The sequence below is a fragment of the Leucopleurus acutus genome (assembly GCF_964270905.1).
Source record: "Leucopleurus acutus genome assembly, chromosome: 2".
Lineage (NCBI taxonomy): Eukaryota > Metazoa > Chordata > Mammalia > Artiodactyla > Delphinidae > Leucopleurus > Leucopleurus acutus.
In genome coordinates this window covers 880242-897481 of record NC_139143.1, presented here as the reverse complement: position 1 = coordinate 897481, position 17240 = coordinate 880242, and the positions used below count along the sequence as shown (strand labels likewise).

At 40.7% G+C, this 17240-nt stretch overlaps 1 protein-coding gene across 1 annotated transcript in view; it reads right to left on the bottom strand.

Annotated features, from left to right (window-relative positions):
- KDM5B (lysine demethylase 5B) overlaps positions 1-17240 on the bottom strand; it is a 75859-nt gene that overhangs the window by 25615 nt on the left and 33004 nt on the right. The window contains exons 5-10 of the mRNA XM_082834340.1: positions 7535-7669; positions 5662-5758; positions 4210-4319; positions 2887-3045; positions 2287-2406; positions 67-225 (exon numbers count right to left, since the gene is read on the bottom strand). Coding sequence (XP_082690466.1) covers positions 67-225; positions 2287-2406; positions 2887-3045; positions 4210-4319; positions 5662-5758; positions 7535-7669 — 780 coding nt within the window. The remainder of the gene's footprint in view (positions 1-66; positions 226-2286; positions 2407-2886; positions 3046-4209; positions 4320-5661; positions 5759-7534; positions 7670-17240) is intronic.

Below are 17240 nucleotides of genomic sequence, written 5' to 3'. Positions count from 1 at the left end.
CTAAAGGCGCCCCCTGCCCGTCCCGCCGGCGCCCCCGCAAGTCCACGTGCTCACAGCCACACCTACCTCCTCCTCAGGCGAGAGCTTCACTTTCCCGTCTCGGACTGGGAAGCCACTGCCGAACTCCTTCGAGGCGATATCAGCTCCATACTCCACGGTAACATCCTCTTCAATAGTGCTCACCAGTCGCCAAAATTCTTTCTCAACCAGTTCTGTGGGAACCATCTGCATACAAAACAAGGAAGTAAAGAGAGTGACTCTCCTCAGACACTCACAAACTGCCGGTGACCAATCTGACTAGACAGGCTAAGTGACAGGAATCCCAGGATAGCAGCCTGAGGAAGAATTGTACATGACGTCCCAAGTGTTCCTCAACTGGCCCCCGACAACTCAGACATGAACCTCATTTTCTAAAAGGAATTTTATAACCAAGAGCTGACTAAGAATTCATGTTCCTCTATCAACAACCTGGCCACTACTGTAAAAGGACTCAAGGAAAGCAAAGTGCTAAGATTTAAGAACTGGAGATGTTTTTCTGTTTTGAGGAATCTAATATACAACCTGGTTGACTTCTGTTTAGTAACAGTAGTTAGCTTAGCTGTATTTGAACAATGCTTTATCCTCTGAAATGCGTTCAAACACATCACCTGAGTCCACCCTCTCACTCTTTCCACTAGACCTTGCGGAGAGTAGTGTGGGCAGCCACGAGGAAAAGGCAGGGTGCAACAACTCTGCAGCTGCAGGCCCAAGTGTAAAGGGCTGGCCAGGCTGAGTGCTTAGGATCTGCACTAATCTGATATGAGACCAGAGGCCTGTCCCTCAAAGTGCAAAAAGCCAACCACAACTACAAGAGGCACCAGGACTGGTTAAGCGAACATATGGGGAAATAATATGTAATGCAGGAGGGGTAAAAAGAACTGAAAATTCAAAGGGAATATTACTTGAATTTATAAGTCTGTTAAATAAGGGGACATTTTAAGTAACTTAACAGTTAATGTTAGTGATGTGAGGCAAAGCAGGTTGACTCATACACTGCTATGGTCCCGTAAATGATACAGCTATTAGATGGGAAAAAAATGGATAAATATTAAGAAAATAATCCAATTAAATAGACGCATACAGGACTTCCCTGGTGGCGCAGTGGTTAAGAATCCATCTGCCAATGCAGGGGACACAGGTGGGCTCAACAACCAGATCCCGACTGGTTCCCGGATCCCTGGTCCGGGAAGATCCCACATGCTGTGGAGCAACTAAGCCTGTGTGCCACAACTACTGAGCCTGCGCTCTAGAGCCCTCGCGTCACAGCTACTATAGCCCGTGTGCCCTAGGGCCCATGTGCCGCAACTACTGAAGCCTAGAGCCTGCGCTCCTCAACGAGAGAAGCCACCACAATGCAAGGCCCATGCACCGTAAAAAAGAATAGTGCCTGTTCGCCGCAACTACAGAAAGCTCACGCGCAGCAATGTAGACCCAACACAGCCCCCGCCCCCCGCCAAAAGGAGATGTATACAATGTCTGCTATAGCACTTTGTTGCTAGTGAGGAAAAACAGCTTAAATATCCAGAAGTATGGTAGGAAACCATTCATTTTAGTGTACTCATTTGATGGAATAGTAAATGCTGAATGAAGCATGCTTATGCTTCTAAGGGAATAAAGGAGAATTTAAAATACTAACGTTTAGGGACTTCCCTGGCGGTCCAGTGGTTAAGAATCTGCCTTCCAATGCAGGGGACGTGGGTTCGATCCCTGGTCGGGGAACTAAAATCCCACATGCCGCAGAGCAACTAAGCCCGCGTGCCACAACTAGAGAGAGCCCCGTGCTCCAAAGAGCCCATGCACTGCAACTAAGACCCGACGAAGCCAAATAAATAAATAAATATAAAATCCTAAAGTTTACAGTGCTAACTTATGACAACATAACAAGAGGTAAATGTGCCCCCAGGGCACAGCACATGGATTGGCACACAGGAGTCATTCAATAAATTTTGCGAAGTTTTCTTTGAATTTTATTTGTTGAGCTGAAAGGATTGCTGGTGATTTCCTTTCATTAGTATTCTGTTACTGTCGCTATATGATTTGTCTCAAAAAGCCTATCTTTAATCAAATGAAAAATTAGAATGCATTTTGAAGTACTGTGGAATGTTAATACTACTGAACAAATTAAAGGTTTCATTGTGCAAGACACTGACTGACTATCAGAGATAAGGGCCAACTCAAACGTCTTCAGATATACCTTTCCCCAAAGTTATTAAAATCCTAAATTGAAGCAGTTATGTGTGTACATACATGGACTGGCATGTTGAAGTAATCAGATTTAAACGCATCTGCCATTTCCCCGAAAGTACGGAGGGTATAGTCCCTGGCTGCCTGTTCAAAGCCAAATGCTTCTTGTGGCTTACTGCACTCCTGTCAAAACACAAAGAAAGAAAAAGGAAAGATATTTATTTATATGTATATTTACTTATGGTTCACATATATATGTATATATGAGAAATTATATATGTTTACTAAAATTACTTGTGTAGTGTAATTCCATTTGTGCAATTTCCACTTGGATGAATATACATCGAAATATTAACAGTGATTATCTATGGACTATGAAATTATCTATTTTTTAAGTTGTTCAGTGCCTAAGAATTTTTCCAAAGAGCATGCAATGCTTTTTTTAAATGAAATTTTTAAAAATGTAGCTATTAAAATGTTTTTCTGACTCTCAGCTTGCTGCATAGCTGTGTAGCTCACTTCCAAGACCTCTTTCCTATTCAGGCCCACCCCAATTTTTGTCATGATACTCCTTATTATCAATTGCCAAATCTAAAACCGGAAGGTGAAGAAAACACCTTCTTAAGGAAATTTTCTAATGCCACCTCTGCTATTAATTCTGACCTGAGCCAAACACTTAGGACACCTCCAGTCTCCCTTGGGAACATCATGGAGTGGCGGGATCAGGCAGAAGGTGTGGTAACTGTCATCACACCCATCACACAAGAGAAGCCGGTCCTCATCGTTGCCACTGCCACACAAGAGGCAGACATACAGGTCAACCTGCAGCATGAAAATGGGCACAGAACACAGGGTCATGAGCTGCTGTTTGATTCTGTGAAACTCTAGGAATGAAATGGATCTGAGGCATAATCTAGTCTCTCCAATATGCTGCAAGTGAAAATGTTTCACCCTCTATAAGGGACATGTTAAATAAAAATGTTTCACCTTCTATTATGGGATATTTCAAAATATCTCATGCACTCCCAACTCTGAAGAGTGATCTCCAAGATTTCTCAATTGTGTGTTTTAATTAAAGTTTGTTACTTAAATATCCAGCGTTTAGTAGCTTACAGAAAGATAGTCTTCTAGAAGAATAACATGTTAGGCAATAAATTATCCACCTAACCAAAAACAGAACTAATAAAGGAAAAGTTCTATTTTGCCATGTTAAAAGGCAAAGATTTTACAGTTTTTACAAAACTTAGTTTCCTTTTAACATGGCAAAACTGAAGTTAACTAACCACATTAAATTACCACTTTACATTCTAATTAGTCATAGTTAAGAAGTTCCCCCAAATACACAGTAATAAAACTACACAGTCATTATCTACTATGCATTGTATCGTGTTTCCCCAAAATTCCTATGTTGAAGTCCTAACCCCCAGTACCTCAGAATGTGACTGTATTTGAAGACAGGGTCTTAAAGAGGTCGTTAAAAAGGTCATATGGGTGGGCCCTAATCCAGTATGACTGGTCATCAAGCTGCTCCCAGGTGCTCAGAAGGGGGCTGAGGAAGAGAGCTTGGCTTTTTGTTTCCACCTGAGTGAACAGCTCCCCAGGCCTCTGACCCTGCTAGGCCCTAGCCTCCCTCCTACCTGCACACTCCTTCCCTTATCCTTCCTTGCTGTAAAGTTGGAAAACATCATCTTGATTTCTGATCTACCTTCAGCTCGCTTGGAGGTGGGCTAGTCGCTTATCGACAATTCTCCATAGGATCGAGCTCACCAATATTCAGTGCTAAACTGAACGTCCTCCAGAAAAATGGCTGTCAACGCCCCCAGCTGTTACTACTGATTTCATGATGCATCCGTGTTTCCCTGTTTATAAACTGATACTACAAACCACCTCTAAAAGTCTCTTCATTGTGAGACACTGAGCCAGCAGTCCCAGGTAAGGCACTAAGTATAAACCGGGCTGTAAAAGTGTTTAAAGATGTCGACTCACAGCACTGGTGGTTTTTTTCGCTCGACTCCTGGGTTTCTCCTTCTCGCTCTCTGTAATACACTCCTTCCTCTCAGCAGGTTCTTGCTTGAGGCTGCTTTTCCCGTCTTTCTCTGTAGGAGGCAGTCCAGGTCAGCACTCCCTCTGCTCTGCCCCGTCAGCTCCCTCCCGTGCTCATCCCTCCTGCTGCTGGGGTGCCCCGGACACAGTTCTCTGCTCGCTCCAGCACAGCAGCACCCAGAGTTACTACGTTCAGGAGCTCCGTGCTGCCTACTTTAGGGTGACGTATAACTCTCACACCATTCAAATTCCAAGATACAAGCACAAGCTATGATACCAGATGTTGCTCAGGTCTGTATGCTTTCAAATTGCGAGCTGAAGATATGCTCTTCTTAAGACTAAGACATAACATATGCTGGTGAAAGCAAATTCCTCTTGATCTTGACCATAAGACACTGACCGTTCACCAACAGCACCCCCTCCACGTTACAGATTATCCCTCCATGATCTAAGATTACTAGCCTCTCTAGCTTCCTGGTTTCAAAGACTGAGAATTTTCTAAAACACTAGCTATCAATTAATGAGCTATTCTGCGGAAGGTATTGCGCTAAATGCTTTCCATCAATTGTTATTATATCAATCATATAACCCTTTGCAACCAATCTGTTTCAAAGACAAGAAAACTGACATTAAAAGAAGTCAAGAAGTATCTCTAAGGTCATACAACTAGTTAGTGGCTGAGCCAGGATTCAGATTCAGATCTGTATTTTTACAACTCCATCTACTTTCCATTACATTGTGCTGCCTTTCCCACTAACTCACCAGTCACTAAGAAAAGCCCATTTCAATAACTACTTCTTCATCACTAAGTGCCTGCCTATATAGAATTTCTCTCAAGACAGTGTCAAACCTACCTTTCAGTGGCTGACATCAAGCAGTGACCAGGCGAGCATCTGTCAATTAAAACTCAGATTAAGAAAGCCTGCCTGCCTGCCATGCCTGAAACAAGCCTATCAGATATTCAGGCAAAGGCACCTATGCTTCTCACAAATCACTTCTTTACAATTAATGCTACTGAACCAAATTTCAAAGTATTGGGTTGGCCAAAAAGTTTGCTTGGTTTTAAGTAAAAATAAGACACATTTTTCATTTTCACCAAGAACTGTATGGAACAACATATTCACTGACCGAATGAACTCTCTGGCCAACTCAAAAGCAACTAGTTACAGTTGAGAAATTCAATCACATTTCTAATATGCATATATTCATTTGTTTATCTCTCTTTCCAGTCATCTAATTATGAAAACAAGGATATTAATATAATAAGATTTTATTTCTCAAGGCACAACCCAGTGACTAGTATGTAAAGTTGCTCCAATATTTTCTTAACTACCAGATGAATGATTGTTTTTACTTATTCACTCTTCCTTCCTATTCATGGATGAACTTTCTTACCATTTTCACACTTTGGAGCTGGACATCCCATTCGACGTCTCAGGTTATGAGTTCTGGCTTCTGCTGTCTCTTCTGGTTCTATTTTAATATTCATGGCCTTAAAAAAATTTGTCATATACATGAATATTTCCTTTAAAAAGAAATCTTCTAAAATCCAATTGGAATCACAAAGTGCCTATAATCTTATAAATTCTCTCTATTAACAGGACATTCAAAATTCTCTCCCTTAGAGCAGAGATTCCACCCTTAATATTATTATTACTTAAGGAATGAATGAGGAAACTTAGAAGTTAGGAGTATTCTCCACTTCAACAGGTCAAAAATTTAGGAAAAAGTCAAAAGGATCAGGGATGACTTATAGGAAGTGTTACTACCCAAATTGGGAACAGTGTGTATTTCCTCCTAGAAGCTCCTCAGTTCTCATCTACTCACAACTTACAAAACTTAGCCAAATCCTGAACAGTTACATAAATAACGTAATTTCATCAGCCTAGAAGAGTTTGCTGGCTCTTCCAAAGTATGACAGCATTCAAGGAAAACTCAGCTTCCACAACAAGTTTCTATTAATTCTTGTAGTGAACTGTCACTACAAACTGCTCCCCCAACACCGCTGAGTCACGGCTCCCTCATCAGTGAGAGCCTGTGAGCCAGTCTCAGTACCTGGTGTCCACGAAGTGCTCATACTGGTTGATAAGCAAAGCCTTGTCTGCTCTGGGACACAAGTGACATTGTGGAACTGTGCCTGTGTTCATTCATGCACAATCAGGATATCTACTGCTAACACGATTTCTTCCAGGGCCATACCATCACCATGATGTGTCATCAAGACAGACCTAGGCATCCACAGCACTGGGCATGTCTTACACATTTAAAGATCAAGATGTGCTCAAACAAGAACTGACTTTAAGACGAATAAACCTGCAGCCTGCTTGTGGGCTTCAAATAACCATATATGTTCCTATTCTGAGGGATTCTCACTTCAAAAAAATGGAGTCGCTAAATTTTTTCATATCTCCAACTTACCTAAGTGAAAAGTAATTCTCTTATTTATCCATTTCCTCAGAAACCAAAATGGCTGATTTTTTTCATCCTCACCAATAATTATTAAATAACCCAACTATTGATTCAGAAACCTAACTAATGCCATGCGGCTTCCCAGTTCTAAACTGTTCCTAATATATTAATCACTGACTCTTCATACTCATATGTCCATCAAGGAACCCAAAACCTACCCAGCTCTGTGTGGGAACAAGGTAACTGGGAGAACACTCTTCTCCCTTTCCAGGAGAAACCTCTCAGAGCAGAAAAATCTAAGAGCAACTTGTCTTTCTTAAGTCTTTCACTCCTCATCTTCCCTCAGGCTTCACTCTCATGTTACCTGTGTGTTACATCACCAGCCCCCTTGCTCCCTGAATATTTTCTGGCTTAGCATAAATGTTTGCCACAGATTCCATACTCCTCTTCAGGAAGTCTGAGAAAAATAGCTTTCACTACCTTCTTCGTAACCTCTCAAAAACAGTACTTTTCAGCAAAAATCTCCAACTTCACTCCTACTAACCTTAATTCCCAATAAATCTTGCCCAACATCACGAGGGTCACAATGAACGCCTATTCACCTATTCTTCCTAGCCTCTGACCATTAACCATGCAGCAGCTGACTGTCCAGGCAGCATAAACCTAGAAAGATTTCAATTCCTCACCCCTCTGACAGTGCAATTCCCCCAAGTGTAAAAGCCAGAGTATAAACAGCATCCCTCTGTGAGGTTAGTAAAGTTCAATCTATGAAGAGCACGTGCATGAGAGAAATCCAGGGTCAGACACACATTAGCACCGGGACTTGAGGCCTGTCTGATCAACCTCACGAGGCTCTCACCTCCGCTCTCATGCGTTTTGCTCGTCGAGCTGGGGGACACGTTTCCAAGGGCTGCACAGACTGCCTCTGGGGAATATCATGGGGTTTGTACTCCTTGTCCTTTGTGTCTGTGGTCAGGTTTGGCTTCTGCAGACACTGGAAATAAAACACAACTGTACTGATGAATTCTCCCCAACCCCTTTTTTAAAAAAATAAATTTATTTATTTTTAATTTTGGCTGTGTTGGGTCTTCGTTGCTGCGCATGGGCTTTCTCTAGTTGCGGTGAGCGGGGGCTACTCTTCATTGCGGTATGCGGGCTTCTCATTGCAGTGGCTTCTCTTGTTGAGGAGCACAGGCTCTGGGCGCGTGGGCTTCAGTAGTTGTGGCACGCGGGCTCAGTAGCTGTGGCTCGCGGGCTCTAGAGCGAAGCCTCAGTAGTTGTGGCGCACGGGCTTAGTTGCTCTGCAGCATGTGGGATCTTCCCAGAGCAGGGCTCGAACCTGTGTCCTCTGCATTGGCAGGAGGATTCTTAACCACGGCGCCACCAGGGAAGTCCCTTCCCCCTTTTTTAATCTTAAGAGAATTTCACTGGATTTTTGCAGGGTATATTTTACAATAATTTATGGAAATACATAACAGGTGTGCAATTTTTAAAATCTAAATAAACACAAAGACAAGTCTGCAGTTACCAACCATATACACACACATATAGTTATATTAACAGCTTGACTTTTTTTCAGGAGGTGAATGGTGTTGCTTCAATTCATTTAATTGTTGATATCACCTCATCAGGTTACAACAGGCCACAGCAGGCTCGAGGCAGTCTCCATGAGCCAACAATTATCCCTGCTTGCAACTGTAAATTAAGTGAAGGCCCAAACTGCTAGAAAGGCCCCCTGTATGTTCCCCAAATAGCTTTCCATAATCAGAATATCTCATTTTTAAAATGTTTACAGTAATAAAATATGGAATCCAGTAATTTTTCTAAATTTTACAATCTTGTAGGTTTAAACATAATTAGCAACCTTCTATTATCAAAAAGATATCATTTGAATTGAGAGAACAGACCATGTGACTATTATCCCTTATTAAAGCTTTCCTTTTCTTCAATATATTCCTACAAAGTCTAACTCACAAGAAAAAGGTTAATAGATAGCCCACAGCAATAACTTTGGTTCTGATCATACAAGAATCTCTTCTTGCTTTGATTTTTCTTTTTAGTTCGATTCTAAGCTCACCGAAAAAGAGTATTTAATGCCAATACAACAAAACACAGTGACCACAAAATATTACCACTGAATCTAATATGAATTTCAAGTAAATACCACTCCTTTATAAGAGGTCCTACAAATGCCACAGGAAGCATTTTTAAAAGCAGGCTCCAAAATGTAACCACTGAAGGTCTACTGTATTATCCATACTTGTAATAAGATACACTGAAACTATAACCTTCTACAACTCTTGGCTCTGCGAGCACCATTACAACCATGCAGTGTCACTAACATGATTGGCTCCTTCCTCCTGACATTTGCAGAAAGAATCCAGAGAATGGGGAGAAGGACAAAAGAAAATACAGAGCAACCATCTAACACAATCTATTTCTGACATTTAAGTAATATGTACTATTAAAAAAATACTAGAATAGATTTCTTGATACTCTAAACAAGAACGAATCTACCACTGGGAGCACAACCTATAATATTAAATATTCTGCTTCTTCTAATTAAACCTACACACTGATCTGATCTAGAAACATCAACTCCACTAGTATGGAATATCACTGCCCACTCCACAACAAGTCCTCAATTGAGGGTTTAGAGTATGTTCAATGAAAACATGCAGATGGGAAAAAAACCTGTCCTCCATCTAAATTAACCTCCTTCGTGTATTATATACACTTTCTATTGAGACCTGAAAGTATGTGTGGTTGTGGAGATATGAACTGAGCTGAATCACAGACATTCTATTAAGTGGATGGTCAGAAATTCAGATGTTATGTATGTGGTTCTCATCTCCCACTAGTCTAAATGGTTCTGTAATCCATGGCCTGCTCGGCTGTATAAGGACTTTGAAGAACTAAGATAAAATCAAGCTCAGAAGCTCTTTAGAATATATATGAAGAGATTATTTTGTTTCAAACCAGGATTCAAAACATACACTTGATGTGTTTGTTTTATATTTAATGCTATCGCATGCCAACTCTTAAACCTTTGTTTGAGAAACTGGAATTTAGAGGTGATTTATATCATCACACCGTAATGACATCACCCTACAGGGGCAGAGCAATCCCTTAAGACATTTAGAAAACACAGGGATACAAGACTGAGGCTTCTGTCCCGTTATCCAGCACATCACCACACAACTTCTCTCAAGTTTCCCGAAACTTACTTTAGGCCTAAGTTTACCCTTTTGCCACAGTTCCTTCATTGTGCACTCTACCCCTGCCCCCTTTATTACGGGTTTATTCTTTAAGAGCAGTTTTAGGTTTACAGCCTAGTTGAGAGGAAGGTACCTAGATTTACCATACACCAGCTGTCCCCACACATGCACAGCCTCTCCCATCATCAACATCCCCCACCAGAGTAGTAGAACATTTGCTACAACTGATGAACCTACATTCACACATCACCCAAAGTCCACAGTTCACACATCAGGATTCACTCTTGGTGCTGTACATTCTATGAGTTTGGACAAAGGTGGAGGATCATCTAGAGTACTTTCACTGCCCTATCAATCCTCTGTGCTCTGCCTATTCATCTTACACTCCTGCCCTCAGCCCCTTGCAACCACTGATCTTTTTACCGTCTCCATAGTTCTTTTCCAGAATACCACTGAGTTGGAATCCTACAGTACATGCAGTCCTTTCACATTGGCTTCTTTAACTTTCATAAAAATATGCACTTGGGACTTCCCTGATGGTCCAGTGGTAAAGAATCCACCTTACAATGCAGGGAACGCGGGCTCAATCAGTGGTCAGGGAACCAAGATCCCACATGCTGCAGGGCAACTAAGCCCATGCGCCACAACTCCTGAGCTCACACACCTCAACTAGAGCCTGCGGGCCACAAACTACAGAGCCCACGCGCTCGAGAGCCCACATGCCACAACTAGAGAAGAGAAAAAAACCTGCACACCACAACTAGAGGGAAGCCCACGCACCACCACGAAGGATTCCGCATGCCACAACTAAGACCCAACGCAGCCAAAAATAAATAAAACAAATAAATAAATCCTAAAAAAAAAAATGCACTTAAGGTTCCTTCTTGTCCTCTCATGACTGGACAGCTCATTGTTTTTTAGCCTCCATCATCTGGCTGTACCATAATTTGTTTATCCATTCACCTACTAAAGGACATCTTGCTTACTTCCAACTTTTGACAATTATGAATAACAAACCTGCTACAAATATCCAGGTGCAGGTTTCTGTGTGGATATAAGTTTGCAACTCCTTTGGGTAAATACCAAGGAGTGTGATTGCTGCATTGTATGATAAAAGCATGTTTATTAGTTTTCTAAGAAATTGCCCAACTGTCTTCCAAAGTGGCAGTTCCATTTTGTATTCGACCAGCAATGGAAAAACGTTCCTGTTGCTCCACATCCTCGCCAGCATTTGGTGTTGTCATGTTCTGAATATTGGTCATTCTAATGGTGTGTAGTGGTGTCTCATTGCTGTTTTCCATTCTTTTTTTAAAAAAATATGTATTTTAATTCTCCTTTCCTCTAAGGATTATTTTCAAAAATCAGAAATGGCATAAAAATTTATGCACAAATAATTCAGCAAGAAGAGACATTCACAGAAGGATGAACAAAATGAAAAGGCAGAGTACTTTGTACCAGAAGAAGGAACTAATAAAACCGCAGAAAAACAATTAAATGAAGTGGAGAGAGGCAACCTTCCAGAAAAAGAATTCAGAATAATGATAGTGAAGATGATCCAGGACCTTGGAAAAAGAATGGAGGCAAAGATCAAGAAGATGCAAGAAATGTTTAACAAAGACCTAGAAGAATTAAAGAACAAACACCTAGAAGAATTAAAGAACAAACAGAGATGAACAATACAATAACTGAAATGAAAAATACACTAGAAGGAATCAATATCAGAATAACTGAGGCAGAAGAATGGATAAATGACCTGGAAAACAGAATGGTGGAATTCACTGCTGTGGAACAGAATGAAGAAAAAAGAATGAAAAGAAATGAAGACAGCCTAAGAGACCTCTGGGACAACATTTATCGCACCAACATTTGCATTATAGGGGGTCCCAGAAGGAGAAGAGAGAGAGAAGGGACCCAAGAAACATTTGAAGAGATTGTAGTCAAAAAATTCCCTGACATGGCAAAGGAAATAGCCACCCAAGTCCAGGAAGTGCAGCGAGTCCCAGGCAGGATAAACCCAAGGAGAAACACGCCGAGGCACATAGTAATCAAATTGACAAAAATTAAAGGCAAAGAAAAATTATTGAAAGCAACAAGGAAAAAACGACAAATAACATACAAGGGAACGGTTAACAGCTGATGCCTCAGCAGAAACTCTACAAGCCAGAAGGGAGTGGCATGATATATTTAAAGTGATGAAAGGGAAGAACATACAACCAAGATTACTTTACCTGCCAAGGATTTCATTCAGATTTGACAGAGAAATCAAAAGTTTTACAGACAAGCAAATGTTAAGAGAATTCAGCACCACCAAACCAGCTCTACAACAAATGCTAAAGGAACTTCTCTAAGTGGGAAACACAAGAGAAGAAAAGGACCTACAAAAACAAACCCATAACAATTAAGAAAATGGTAACAGGAACATACATATCGATAATTACCTTAAACGTTAATGGATTAAATGCTCTAACCAAAAAACACAGGCTTGCTGAATGGATACAAAAACAAGACCCATATATATGCTGTCTACAAGAGACCCACTTCAGACCTAGGGACACATACAGACTGAAAGTGAGCAGATGGAAAAAGATATTCCAGGCAAATGGAAATCAAAAGAAAAGTGGAGTAGCAATACTCATATCAGATAAAATAGACTTTTAAATAAAGAATGTTATAAGAGACAAGGAGGAACACTACATAATGATCAAGGGATCAATCCAAGAAGATATAACAATTATAAATATATATGCACCCAACACAGGAGCACCTCAATGCATAAGACAACTGCTAACAGCTATAACAGAGGAAATGGAGGGACTTCCCCGGTGGCACAGTGGTCAAGAATCCGCCTGCCAATGCAGGGGACACGGGTTCGAGCCCTGGTCCGGAAGATCCCACATGCCGCGGAGCAACTAAGCCCATGCACCACAACTACTGACCCTGCACTCTAGAGCCCGTGAGCCACAACTACTGAAGCTCTCACGCCTAGAGCTTGTGCTCCGCAACAAGAGAAGCCACTGCAATAAGAAGCATGCACACCTCAACAAAGAGCAGCCCCTGCTCACCACAACTTCGTTGCCTGCGCACAGCAACAAAGACCCAACACAGCCCAAAATAAATAAATAAATAACTTTTTAAAAAATAATTAAAAAATTTTAAAAAAAAGAGGACATCAACAGTAACACAATAATAGTGGGGGACTTTTAACACCTTACTTACACCAATGGACAGATCATCCAGACAGAAAGTTAGTAAGAAAACACAAGCTTGAATTGACACAATAGACCAGATAGATTTAATTGATATTTATAGGACATTCCATCCAAAAACAGCAGATTACACTTTCTTCTCAGGTGCACACAGAACATTCTCCAGGATAGGTCACATCTTGGGTCACAAATCAAGCCTCGGTAAATTTAAGAAAATTGAAATCGTATCAAGCATGTTTTCCGACCACAATGCTATGAGATTAGAAATCAATTAGAGGCGGGTTTCCCTGGTGGCACAGTGGTTAAGAATCTGCCTGCCAATGCAGGGGACATGGGTTCGAGCCCTGGCCAGGAAGATCCCACATGCCACAGAGCAACTAATCCCGTGCGCCACAACTAATGAGCCTGCACTCTAGATCCCGCGAGCCACAACTACTGAGCCTGCGAGTCACAACTACTGAAGCTCACGCCTAAAGCCTGTGCTCTGCAACAAGAGAAGCCACCAGAGTGAGAAGCCCACGCACCACAAGGAAGAGTAACCCCAGCTCTCTGCAACTAGAGAAAGCCCGTGCCCAGCAATGAAGACCCAACGCAGCCAGAATTAAATAAATAAAATAAATAAATTTGTTTTTTAAAAAAATCAATTACAGGGGGAAAAGACGTAAAAAACACAAACACATGGAGGCTAAATAATACGTTACTAAATAACCAAGAGATCACTGAAGAAATCAAAGAGGACATCACAAAATACCTAGAGACAAATGACAATGAAAACATGAGGATCCAAAACCTATGGGATGCAGCAAAAGCAGTTCTAAGAGGGAAGTTTATAGCAATACAAGCCTACCTCAAGAAACAAGAAAAATCTCAAATAAACAATCTAAGCTTACATCTAAAGAACTAGAGAAAGAAGAACAAACAAAACCCAAAGTTAGCAGAAGAAAAGAAATCACACAGATCAGAGCAGAAATAAATGAAATAGAAATAAAGAAAACAACAGCAAAGATCAATAAAACTAAAAGCTTGTTCTTTGAGAAGATAAACAAAATTGATAAACCATTAGCCAGACTCATCAAGAAAAAGAGGGAGAGGACTCAAATCAATGAAATTAGAAATGAAAAAGGAGAAGTAACAACAGACACCACAGAAATACAAAGCATCCTAAGAGACTACTACAAGCAACTCTATGCCAATAAAATGGACAACCTGGAAGAAATGGACAAATTCTTAGAAAGGTATAACCTTCCAAGACTGAACCAGGAAGAAACAGAAAATATGAACAGACCAATCACAAGTAATGAAATTGAAACTGTGATTAAAAATCTTCCAACAAACAAAAGTCCAGGACCAGATGGCTTCACAGGTGAATTCTATCAAACATTTTGAGAAGAGCTATCATCCATCCTTTTCAAACTCTTCCAAAAAATTGCAGAGGAAGGAACACTCCCAAACTCATTCTATGAGGCCACCATCACCCTGATACCAAAACCAGACAAAGATACTACAAAAAAAGAAAATTACAGACCAATATCACTGATGAATATCGATGCAAAAATCCTCAACAAAATACTAGCAAACAGAATCCAACAACACATTAAAAGGATCATACACCATGATCAAGTGGGATTTATCCCAGGGATGCAAGGATTCTTCAGTATACACAAATCAATCAATGTGATACACCATATTAACCAACTAAAGAAGAAAAACCATATGATCATCTCAATAGATGCAGAAAAAGCTTCTGACAAAACTCAACACCCATTTATGATAAAAACTCTCCAGAAAGTGGGCATAGAGGGAACCTACCTCAACATAATAAAGGCCATATACAACAAACCCACAGCAAACATCATTCTCAATGGTGAAAAACTGAAAGCATTTCCTCTAAGATCAGTAACGAGACAAGGATGCCCACTCTCACCACTATTATTCAACATCGTTTTGGAAGTCCTAGCCATGGCAATCAGAGAAGAAGAAGAAATAAAAGGAATACAAATTGGAAAAGAAGAAGTAAAACTGTCACTGTTTGCAGATGACATGATACTATACATAGAGAATCCTAAAAATGCCACCAGAAAACTACTAGAGCTAATCAATGAATTTGGTTTTGCACAGAAATTTCTTGCATTCCTACACATTAACAACGAAAGACCAGAAAGAGGAATTAAGGAAACACTCCCACTTACCATTGCAACAAAAAGAATAAAATACCTAGGAATAAACCTACCTAGGGAGACAAAAGATCTGTATGCAGAAAACTATAAGACACTGATCAAAGAAATTAAAGATGATACCAAGAGATGGAGAGATATACCATGTTCCTGGATTGGAAGAATCAATATTGTGAAAATGACTATACTACCCAAAGCAATCTACTTTGCTTTGCAAAAGTAGATTCAACAAAATCCGTATCAAGTTACCAATGGCATTTTTTACGCAACTAGACAAATCATCTTAAAATTTGTATGGAGACACAAAAGACCCCAAATAGCCAAAGCAGTCTTGAGGGAAAAAAATGGAGCTGGAGGAATCAGTTTCTCTGACTTCAGACTATACTACAAAGCTACAGTAATCAAGACAATATGGTACTAGCACAAAAACAGAAACATAGATCAATGGAACAAGATAGAGCGCCCAGAGATAAACCCACACACCCATGGTCAACTAATCTATGACAAAGGAGGCAAAGATATATAATGGAGAAAAGACAGTCTCTTCAGTAAGTGGTGCTGGGAAAACTGGACAGCTACATGTAAAAGAATGAAATTAGAACACTCCCTAACACCATACACAAAAATAAACTCAAAATGGATTAGAGAGCTAAATGTAAGACCAGACACTATAAAACTCTTAGAGGAAAACATAGAAGAACACTCTTTGACATAAATCACAGCAAGATCTTTTGTGATCCACCTCCTAGAGTAATGGAAATAAAAACAAAAAGAAACAAATGGGACCTAATGAAACTTAAAAGCTTTTGCACAGCAAAGGAAACCATAAACAAGACGAAAACACAGCCCTCAGAATGGGAGAAATATTTGCAAATGAATCAACGGACAAAGGATTAATCTCCAAAGTATATAAACAGCTCATGCAGTTCAATATTAAAGAAACAAACAACCCAATCCAAAAATGGGCAGAGGACCTAAATAGACATTTCTCCAAAGAAGACATACAGATGGCCAAGAAGCACATGAAAAGCTGCTCAACATCACTAATTATTAGAGAAATGCAAATCAAAATTACAATGAGGTTATCACCTCACACCAGTTAGAATGGGCATCATCAGAAAATCTACAAACAACAAATGCTGGAGAGGATGTGGAGAAAAGGGAACTCTCTTGCACTGTTGGTTGGAATGTAAACTGATACAGCCACTCTGGAGAACAGTATGGAGGTTCCTTAAAAAACTAAAAATAAAATTACCATATGATCCAGCAATCCCACTACTGGGCATATACCCAGAGAAAACCATAATTCAAAAAGACACATGCAGGCTTCCCTGGTGGCGCACTGGTTGAGAGTCCGCCTGCCGACGCAGGGGATACGGGTTCGTGCCCTAGTCCGGGAAGATCCCACATGCCGCAGAGCGGCTAGGCCGGTGAGTGATGGCCGCTGGGCCTGTGCATCCGGAGCCTGTGCTCAGCAACCGGAGAGGCCACAACAGTGAGAGGCCCGCATACAGGAAAAAAAAAAAAAGAGAGACACATGCACCCCAATGTTCACTGCAGCACTATTTACAATAGCCAGGTCATGGAAGCAACCTAAATGTCCATCAACAGATGAATGGATAAAGAAGTTGTGGTACATATATACAATGGAATATTACTCAGCCATAAAAAGGAAATTGAGTCATTTGTTGAGACGTGGATGGACCTAGAGACTGTCATACAGAGTGAAGTAAGTCAGAAAGAGAAAAACAAATACCATATATTAACACATGTATGTGGAACCTAGAAAAATGGTACAGATGAACCGGTTTGCAGGGCAGAAGCTGAGACACAGATGCAGAGAACAAACGTATGGACACCAAGGGGGGAAAACCACAGTGGGGTGGGGATGGTGGTGTGCTGAATTGGGCAATTGGGATTGACATGTATACACTGATGCGTATAAAGTTGATGACTAATAAGAACCT